Source organism: Prinia subflava, chromosome 2 (assembly GCF_021018805.1).
Source record: "Prinia subflava isolate CZ2003 ecotype Zambia chromosome 2, Cam_Psub_1.2, whole genome shotgun sequence".
Taxonomy (NCBI): Eukaryota; Metazoa; Chordata; class Aves; order Passeriformes; family Cisticolidae; genus Prinia; species Prinia subflava.
Genome location: NC_086248.1, coordinates 73,348,590 through 73,359,598, shown reverse-complemented (window position 1 = coordinate 73,359,598; position 11,009 = coordinate 73,348,590). Strand labels below are relative to the sequence as shown.

The window sequence follows — 11,009 nt, the reverse complement described above, 5'->3', positions numbered from 1 at the left end:
TATGCAAATACTTCTGAGTATGTTCAAAAGCCTTAAAAAAGGTAGTTAGAACACTGGACACAGGTCAGAGGATGCCACTGCTTTAGGCAAACCTGCTCATTCACAACAATTTTGCCTTTTTTGGTCCTTCCCTCCTGTTTTTCTGAGAGACCCTGTAATAGTGCTGAAGTGCTGCTGTTATGTTTTCACACATTTCCAGTAATTTTATTTCCCTGTCTTTAATTTTGTAGGGGCTTGTTTGGTGCCATGAAAAGGTTCTTTTTCCCACAGATTCATAAATAAGTGCTCATGTTCAAAACTCTTGTGAAGACCCATACCAGAGTTTTACAAAACTCTTGAGAAAATGGATAACAAGTTCTTGGTCACTCTGTTAGCTGAATAATGTCAATCACTGCTGTCCTTGCAGCTGTCTACAAGACTGAACATTTTTATTGTTTTAAAGGACTCATCAAAAAATGTACTGAAGACTACAAGGCTTTCTTGTGTAATGTTTCAAGTACTCTCACAGGAATCAAAAGCCAAGGAAACCAAATAGCTGGGATATTTGTAAGGCCAAGAAAAGTTAGAACTTGTGTTCACACCTCAAAACTGGCATTTTGACATGCTGGGCATTCTTATTTTTCCTAATCCAATTCCAATTCCCCTCCCTGTGAGTAGTTTATGCTCATGGGAAAGATGTCTCTTGCTAAGAATTATTTTCTTGTATTTTATTCTTTTTTGTTTGTGGTGATTCACTGGTTCTGGAAACTCTCCAGCAGGAAGGCAATCCCCACTCACACCAATGAATCCCAGTGACTCAGATGGGACTCAGAAGCAGCAGTTGCAAAATAAGATATATTTGTTCAAACACACGGGCCAAGACACAATACAGAGAAGCAGGACCAAAATTTCTCATTCACAATGCTATAAATAAAATTTGTGATTGTTTGCCAGATAAGACTTCCTGGGAATGATGTCTTGTCAGAGATACTAGGAAACCTGCTGTTGACAATCTTAGAAGACAATCAATGATTTTTTTGGCAAAGCAAGAGATTTCCCAGATTATTTGAAATGAACCGGTTTACAGCAAGGCAAGAGGCTTCACTAAGGACAGTGAAATGGAATGTTTTCTTTAAAGAAAAACTGTAGCTATAAAAAAGGTAAGGAGATGTTGGATTATAAAACCTTTTTACAGTTTATTTCCTATTATTAATTTCTTAAAATATATATATAAAAATGAGGATCTGACTAAATGAATCAGGACGTCAATTGATAAATGTCTGTCCTTGTAAACAAATAAATAACTATTTACAATCTTTGGCAAAACAAAATGAAGTTTCATCAATCTCACTCTCTCACACACACTTGCAAGGAAAAAAAAAGGAAGAAATAAAAAAACCATCATAAATAATTTACATAGAATAGGAAAATTATGATACAGTCCAAATATTAACATCTTCATCCCTAAACTGATGTCTCTCTCTGACAAAACAAAAAACCCTACACAGCCATTACTCATTACATTTGATGAAGTCATCCTCCCTTCTGATTGGAACTTGGGGATGTCATTTGAAACACCAAAAGAAACTGAAATATTTAAAAAACCTCATGAAGAGGATTTGCAAAAAACAAAACAAAAAAATCCAAAACAAAAGAAAAACCAGGAATAAAACAAACTGAAATTTAAAAAAAAATGATAATATGGATACTATAAAGTGTGCAATAAAGCCAGCAACTGTTGATTCCTTTCTAATGAATATAGCCACAAAATCTATTTCAAAAGGAGAAAAAGTTGATTTGACATTTAGCTCACTGTGCCCTAGAAGAAGGCAGAGGTACTGTATTCTTCTATCAGGTATCCCATCTATGAATAAAATTACGCCAGCCTGTGCTCTTTTTGTGAACAAAGCTCATACATCTTAAACAAAATAAAAAAGTTAAACATGTCTATACTATTGTTTATCTGAATAACTGTTGTATCTGTTTAGAATAAACACTGGTACCCCTTCAGTATTATTTAAGAAGTTCTATATACAGCAGACATAGGTAACAATATAAAAATATTAAAGTTAGGGTAATTGGATATATATTAAGGTTCCATTTGTAAATTCCTTATTATTATTCATTTAACTTTAAAGTATACATGACTATAACCCATGGAACTATACTTAAGTTTAGGCCATGCTTTGACAATATCTACATATTGTGATATACTTTCAAAAATTGCTTTAAAATATCATTATTTGTAAATGTATTATTGATGGATTATACACTTAAAATCAATTATCAGAGAAGGCAGCTTGGTGTGATAATCACAATAAATACTAACAAAATATTTATAAATGGAACCTTAAATTCATATGTTACCAAATTAGGTAATGGTGGTGTTGCCACCTTTTCAAAAACCCACATCAGGATTCAGGATGTCAAAGTGCTTTTTGCAGCAGAGGTGGAAAAGTGGTTCAGGTTCAGTTTGCTCCACATGGTCATGGTATATTCTTTATTACAAGGCAAGGCAGAATATGATGAAAACAGGGCAACTGGAAATAATTTTTTGAAAGTCAGACAGTAGTGATAGCTTCAGGTGTTTAAAGGAATCACTCTTTCACATAAGAGTTTCTAGTTCAATTCTGTTTGGCCTAAATAAAACCCCTACTAAAGAATGCTTTAGGTTGCAAATCTGACCGTCCTACCAATAATAATAATTTTAAATACTAAGAGCATCCTTATCAACTAAGCACCTTTTTGAATCAAAAAATGTTTATAATTGATCTTTAATATCCAAAGTAATTTTCACTGTTGGTGTGGGCTTCCATTACTTTCCTAAAATTAGACCCAGAAGCTCTGTGTTACTGAAGTCCAGTCTTGATCAGAGCAAGGAAGTGTCAACCACACACCCAAAAAATTAAGACACATTTTTCCTCACTTAAACATCATGACTGATAATCATCATCCCCCCCGCCCTTTTTCTCCATATATATAAATACATTAAGTAATTACATTTTTATATGTAAACGTCATTCTTTTAAAATGACAAGTAAACAAACAAACAAAGTTTTGCTGTTTTCACTCCACAAAAGTGTTCTAATGTATCAATCTGCTTTTGCTTCAGTGGTGGGTCCGACGTTCACGTTTAGGTTTCATTAGTCCTGGCTGTGAGAAGGCACTTGGGTGGAAGGGTGGCTGAAGCCCTCCTGGCAGCTGGGAGGATCCTGGAGAGTGGAGCATGAGGAAAGAAGGCAGGAGGTACACAAAAATAGAAACTGGGAGTACCAGGGTGTACTGAGGTGTCTGGGTTGCATAGCATCTACAGTACTTTGCTGGTAATGCAGCAACCATTGCTCAAGCATCTGAAAGAAATGGGAAAAAATATATTAATTGTGGTTGGGGGTGGCTTTGTTTAGGAAGTCAATCACACAAGAACTCCACCATGATACACTTAAGAGATGCATCACAATGTTTTCTGTTCTTCATTTTCCTGCAAATGGGAGGACATTTATTTAAAAACACATGTGTCTACATATAGAGAGACAAACGTGTATGTGCAGCTATGCATCTAAATGTATATACAAAATCATATACAAAAAAACTGGAAAAGAATTTTCTGTATTTCAAAGCATTTCAGACAAGGCATTAAAAACAAACATGCTCATTAAAGATATCTGCTCTCTTTTCCATGCATCTTGAAAGAGGGATGATCCAGAAGAATCTCTCTGCCCGCAGGACATATTGAAATAGCCTACAGAGGACAGTGGATATGCAGAGAGAATTCTAAGAAAGTCTTTCTCAGAAATTTCTATCTCATTTTTTCCAGGTGAATAGTATTAAACATCTGGGGTTTATTATTCAAATTGAAATTACTCTAGGGGCAAGGGGCATTCATGCATTTCACCAAAGGTTTATGCCATACTAGATTATAGATTGCTTTTCATTTAGAGGATACTTTTCATTTAGACACTTTGTGCTTGTTCCACAAGTTATGAAAGGCTTAGGCATCTTCCAGACATTTTTTGTAACTAACCTCTGCATTCATATTTGAGGTCAGAGAAGTAGACCATCTCTTGAGAGAAGACAAAAAGACCTAACCGTCCACCAGCAAAAGTTGTATCATAGATTGGTCCAGAATCCACCATGACTTGTTTCCCTTCATAAACCAGAACTCTGTAAAGAAGAACATACATTAAACAAGGAGGCTAATGCAGAGTCTAGTGTAAGAGCTGGAAACAGTCTCTAAAAACTGGAACAGAATTAATTTTGAGGAGGCACCAGAAAACCCAATCTCATTGCAAGGATCACTTCTCATCTCTATCTCACACCCACCTGGCTGGCAGCCATAACACATTAATCAGAAGCAGTGGGGCTGCTCCTTAAGTGATTTTATGCACACCATCTGCAAAAGATTTTCCAGTTCTTTATTTAGAACAGTCATGTCTCCTGGAATGAACTATGTCATGTGCTAGCATCCACTGATAAGCCCCTGTCCCAGTGAACTCAGGGGTTAGCACACAACCTCGTCACATCACTGAGCAAGGCTGTCTTTGCAGCTGTGTGAACAGCTGATTTATTTATCTTTAGGTGCAAGGGCCAACATCAGAAATTGGAAGAACCATCCCTTTAGAGTCAAACAAAACATTAATTGGAGACATGCTGAATCTCAATTTCAGACATTTTAAGAGCTTAATGAAAGCTGGAAGGATTTGGACACAAACAGCTAGACTAATATTAAATTGGAAAAGAATTTTTTTTTTGGGGGGAGGTTTTTTTTAGTATTTCAGGCATCCACCCTGGAGACAAAAGACCTCGAAAGGCAGCACTTCATTTTCTTTCTTTATCAGAGAGACTGCATTTCTGCAAACTTGCATCCTCTAACTATCCTGGAAGACCTTGAGATAGTCTAGATTTTTAGGCTCCGAGTCTCTGGGCCAAATGAGAAATTACTCTATAGTTTGTTAATTAAACTAGTCTTTGGACACAAGGATTAGGGGCAGATTTCTGTTTAGACAGAAATGCGTGTCTAGCACTTGTAATAAAGTGTTCTTGTTCCTGAAAAGTGCACAAAGACAAGTATGAAACTGCTCCCTGAGATCAGTATTTAATAGATGGTGAAAAGAATAGTAAAAAAAGACAGATTTTCATGTTCATATAATCCTACTTAATATAATTCTCAAAATATCAAGAACCCAAAACATATGGGAAGAGTTTAATAGTTCATTCAACCTACCAAAAAAAATTACGTAGCACTGATCATGTTCATATGGAATTGATATTTCTGTACAAATAAAATTGTTTCATGACTGCATTGGTGAAAAAATTAATTTATTTTCTATCAGAACACCCTAAAGGATGAAGGAATTTACCCAAACCACAGAATTTGCCATGCTAGATTGATCTAATGTGATACCAGTGGTAACATCTCTTGTCTGACACTATGTAGATTTTGTAAAGGAATTTAGAGGTAACAGCAACATGAATGAAAAAAAAAAAATCAAGTCTCCTTTTGACCTATATCAGTCAATGCTTTCCACTGCAATACACTGAAGCATAAATAAACCTGTTTCTTGGAAAGAGAGGAGTAACTTTGTCTATCCTAATTTGTCTACACGTTCTCTTTCACAGACAAATGAAAACCCCCTGCATATAAGAAGAAGCAAGACCTCTGGAGGTAAGGTCTGACTCTACCCCGTGAAAAATATCTTTCTTTTACAGCTCCAGTAGTTAGTAGAAGATAAAACTGACATGGGCAGTTAATGCTCAGCCTTTGGAACATCAGCTAAACAGCTGGGCTCTACAGAAAGTCATTTGCCACAGCTCTTTGTGTGCATTACAGATGTGCTCATGGCCACTTCTGCAGTGTCTTGTTTAAGCCACTACAGGAGACAGGATGCTGAAGTAGACAGGCCCTTGGCCCACTTCCCCAAGGCAATGCTCATGTTTGTAATTATTTTCATTCACTGAAATTCCACAGGCTGGGGAGCAATCTCATGTTCTAATCTTGCTTTGAGTTTTGCTCAGAAATTTTTGGTCTCTTTACAGAAAAGCTATTGAGAAAGAAGTCTATTTTTTTTCTTTAATTTAGGGGTATTTAGCTGATGTAAATATTGAACGATCCAGAATAAATTAAATACATCTGAAGTTATTCTGAAGATAACAAAATGTTCCCACAATGTTGGACAAACTGCCACACAAGTCACATAATTATCAGAAACAAAAATGAAGCTGGTAACATAGCTTTTAAATCAACAGAGACAAAAGCATTGCTACTAGAAAATGTAGAGGAAATATTTCTTACTTTATTAATCCTGTTTTAGGTCTATGAATCAAATGCCACCTGTAAGCAGTATAATCTTTCCAGCCAATGTTCTTGGGATCATGCCACAAAGTACGCACCTACAGCGGGAATACAAAGACCCTATTAGAAACACACCGTGCCCCAGTAACTCTACATCCACCATAGTAACTGCCAAAGCTTATTGTCTGCAGAGTGTGAAACTGAAAATAGTTTAACATTTGACTATCATCAAAAGACTTCTTTAATGGGGTGAGAGTAATGGAAATTTCCATCTTAAACTGTTGATTCAGTTATTCATCCGCAGTTTCATGGCTAGTCACTGAAGACCATTACCATAAGAACCTTGACTTTCCTTATGATGTCACAGAATCAGCTAAATTGGAAGAGACCCACAAGGATCATCAAATCCAAGTTGTGGCCATGCAAAGGACCATCCCCAAGAGCCACATCATGTGTTCAAGAGTATGGTCCAAATGCTTCTGCAACTCTTTGGATTTGCACGTACACACAACCAGGATGACAGAGTTGATGCTCCATGAGTGCCTCCAGTGATGGAAAGGAACTGCAGCTTGCACAGATGTTTACTGCCTGTGGGCTGCTCCTTGAAGATTTCCACTCAGTCCTGTCAATTCCTATCCACATCTGAAGCCCTACTAACCTAATTTCCAAAATGCACACGTTTCTTCCATTGGAACATTTCTTCCATTTGCAACAGCAGCACTTTTTCTTTTTAAAATGTCTTTTCTCTTTTTCTGTCTCTGCTTACTGTACTCTAAACCATGTATAATTCAAACAAGCTGGAACACCAAAGAAGCAAGTGCCAATACAGAAGGAGCAAAGGATTTATGAATAACTGAGACAACTCTCTCATTTTACTTTTGATCACATCTCATATTTCCTTTTATACATGTGATTTTCTTTGAAATACAATCAATGCATGTGTTACTATTGACACTACTAATAAGGGAATTGAAGAAAAACTGATAAATATCTGCAAAAATTGAGGTGTGAAAGGAAATTCTTCTTGAAACATGTCCCTTATTTTTAAAACATTAATCATGCACTGTTGGCCTGAAGTTTTTAATCTCTCACCTGTCCAGGGGTGTTTCCTGTGTGCCAGAGAGCATTTCGTAAGTGTTCACCAGTACCAGTTGTTGAATTCACTACTTTGAGCGACACACCAGAATAGCCATAAGCCCTGGTGGGTTTGTCCTCCCAGTAGGTCTGAGTGACCTGCTTCCACATCAGAACGTAAAATCGACTGCTGGACTGGTAGCCAAACACAAAGCCAGCATAGTCATCGTCACGGTCGGTGTTAACGTAGAACGTCCCACTGAAGTCAACAGAGCTGAACTCGTCGTAGCCTGGGAGAGGACAAGAGACAAACCATTGAGTTACAGTGCTGGGTCCACTTACACACACCCAAGAGTCCTAGCTACAGCCTGAATTTTGGCAGGAGACATAAGTGGTTTTTCTCAGTTTTCTCACCTGCAGAAGAGGAGGTAACTACACTTGCCTGCATGGAGACTTCTGGAGAGAAATAAGTTGCTTACAAGGGGCATTGAAGACAGTAGGCACTATAGTTATATAAATTTTTTCTGTTGTGTATTTTATCTATGTAACAGTAAGTGATGAGATGAATGGACAACAAATGCAGGCAGCATTGAGCTGTTTATACTTGAGGCGTATACACTGGCTCCATGGTTACTCCAAAGTTTGCAGCTCCAAAAAAGTGCATTTACCTACCTTTTTTCCCCTTTCCTTATCACAGAATCACTGGTTACTTTTCCAAAGATGATGACTGACATCTGGTACTCACCTACAGCTATTCCAGGATCAGAGTTAGCAGTCTGCACCAGTTCCTTGCCTTGGTGGCGAATAACCCAGTTGGGATCAATCTGAGCTGTTCCCTTGGGGTCCAGGGGGACCATCTGGAACTTTCTGAAATCAGTTTCACTGATGGCATTGTTTTCAGGGCACACATCATAGATATCTGGAACATTGTCATTGTCAAAGTCATCTTTGCAAATATCACCTCTGCCATCACCTGTAAGCAATGTGAATAAGCAGAGGCAATTGTTAGCCATTTATCCAGCCCCAGTCTATACACCACTTTGGAATGAGGGTGGGAGAAGCTGGAAGTTTGCTATGTCGATGTAATTCACTAATGCTTGCATTACATTTTCAGTTTGATTTGTTCCAGATGTGGACACAACACCACATTTTAATATATGCTGTGCAAATCAATTCAAAGAATTGCATTAAAGTCTTCATCTTCCACACATTACTTATTTTTTATACATTGTTGAACATATTAAACTTTTTTCAGACTACTATCACCGTCTTAAGATTCTTCCTGCAACAATCCATCTAAGATGCTTCAGATTGCAAATGTGTTACCTCTATGTCGAAAGAAAGGGGGAAGAGTTTTGCAGTAAAATATGCATACATGCTTAGACATTCTTCCACTTGTAGATAGAACCATTTGACTTAAAAAAACATAGGGCTTCAGAAAAATGCATGAGAAAAGAAGGCAGCACTGCATTCAACAGGACTAGCCTCAGAGGACTGAAAAAATTAAGTTTTATTATATGAATTACAGGACGTTTTTTAAAGAATAAAAAAGTACAGCTCATCTATAGCTGTGCTTCTGCTCAACACTTTTACTACACTCGATATTTTGGAAGAAGGAAAAATTATTTCCTTTCTTAGTTTACCTATAATAATAATGGAAACCAGGAGATGTGACTTGCCTCAAATAGCAAGAAGTGAAATGAAACATCTATAAAAAAGCTCATTGCCAATGCCTCTATTATTCCATGGCATACAATAGCACAAAGACCTGAAAATAATGTAGAAAAGCATGGCTAGACAGGTATAAGAAACAAATTTCCAGATGGCTCCAATTTTTATGACAGAAACCCCTGGATATTACACTGGCTACTAATGCAAAACCTGTGCTGCCAACTAATTTGCTTCTATCCTGACATAGCAGAGCATCTGCTTGCTTTTATTTTCCCAGTGTTTTATGACTGCCCTAAGAACACAAAAATTAACACAGTGGGAAATAGCAATGACCCAGCTCATTCAATACTGACCTACTATTAGATGTTTCCCAGAAAAATGGAAAGCTACGTTACCATGACTAACCAACACAGTGTTACCCAAGTACGGAGCTTTTAGACAGAAAGCAGAATGAGTTTTAGTCAACAAACAAAAAGAAAAGAGTAATTAGAGGAAATTGAAACACCTAGTATCTCAGGGCTCTCTGCAGATCAGATACGTGGTAAAATGGTCCCATTTTCCATCCTGGATATCTGCCATAGACAACTCCAAATCCTGACCAGCTGTGTGTTCCTCCACCTGTTTGTCTTAGCCCTCATTGGAGAAAAGGGAACAAATTTCCTACTTTGTTTCCTTTGCCAAATCAAAGAGATAATTCACAGAAGAATCTAATTATTCACCAAAAGTCCAGCTGATGTTCATTTGGTAGTGAGTTGCTGCTGACAACATTCATTCCCTGTCCAGAAAGTTAGAAAGTGTTTGTTTATCCAGTCACATCCAACAGCTCTCTCCAGGGCCCCATCCTGATATGCTAAAACTCACATCTTCAAGAGCATGGGATCAAGTTTTGGCTTTATTTACCCCTTTTTCCAAGATTTCTGTTGGACCTGCTGCTAATGACAGTGATGAGCTGGCTAAACTGATTAAATGTATGGTTTTTCTGAATCATTAATCCATACATCAATGTAGTTTCCTTTACAAGAACCAGGTAATGGATGACTTAAACTTTCTCATCTTGGAGTCAGCCTTTTTCTGGATTTATGAAATTAAGGGGCTATTCCAGGGACTGGCAAGTATTCTGGACACCTACTACAGGACTGAAAGGTTATATAAATTAAGAGCTACTACTGACTACCAACCAGAAACTTCCTACTGACAGCAGCTGTTTTACCAGGAAATCAGACAAGGCTCAGGATTTCATCTTTCTAAATGTACCTAAAAACATATTGTGTAGGTAATAAATTCTGCTTTCAGTTTCTACAGCACAGCCACAGAATGACTCCAGCAAGCTGTATAACTTGGAACAGAAATTGCTTACCTGCCTTTATTGCAACGGTCATTCTTGTAAACATATTTGGTGGTTTTCAAAGGATCATAAACATTTTCAAAATTAAAATTATAATTGTGAAACTATCTCTATTTCATTATTTAAATAATGTCAAGCACAGAGAAGGACTGTTTGAGGTGACCAACATTTTACCAAAAAAAAAAAAAAAAAGGAAAAAAAGAGCAATAACATATCCATTTTTTTAAACTGTGACATATATATCATCAAGACATATTTAAAGCAGTCTGTAAAGAAAATTTGAGAAGAACTGCTCAGGAGTCAATTTTTAAAAAAAGTTAAAAATTAACAGTACTTTTAGACTTAAAAAATCCTGAAGAGATAGTCTTTCAAAATAGTTTTTCAAAATAAAACAGAGCAGGAAACCAATTTTTTTTTCCATTTTGGTTTTCGGATGGTAACTTGTTTTGAAAGTGAAACAGCTCACTTTTCATTTTTTAAGACATTTGTAATTCAAGCTATTTGAAATATTTTCTGACACTTTTATTATTTCAATTAAATATGAAAATAAGAATATTAACAAAAACATGTATTCTTTTGATTTTAAAAATTTGTTAAAGGCTTTCTTCTACATGTATGTGCATGTTAGAACTCCTGTCTAAGATGTTTCCT

General features: G+C 36.7%; 1 protein-coding gene across 2 annotated transcripts in view; it reads right to left on the bottom strand.

The window, feature by feature from the left end:
- Positions 1-816: 816 nt before the first annotated feature.
- THBS2 (thrombospondin 2) overlaps positions 817-11,009 on the bottom strand; it is a 33,016-nt gene continuing 22,823 nt past the window's right edge. For both annotated transcript variants that reach the window (XM_063390559.1, XM_063390558.1), the window contains exons 18-22: positions 8,088-8,315; positions 7,361-7,632; positions 6,269-6,366; positions 4,001-4,140; positions 817-3,329 (exon numbers count right to left, since the gene is read on the bottom strand). In XM_063390559.1, the coding sequence (XP_063246629.1) occupies positions 3,322-3,329; positions 4,001-4,140; positions 6,269-6,366; positions 7,361-7,632; positions 8,088-8,315 (746 nt within the window). In that variant the 3' untranslated portion in view covers positions 817-3,321. The remainder of the gene's footprint in view (positions 3,330-4,000; positions 4,141-6,268; positions 6,367-7,360; positions 7,633-8,087; positions 8,316-11,009) is intronic.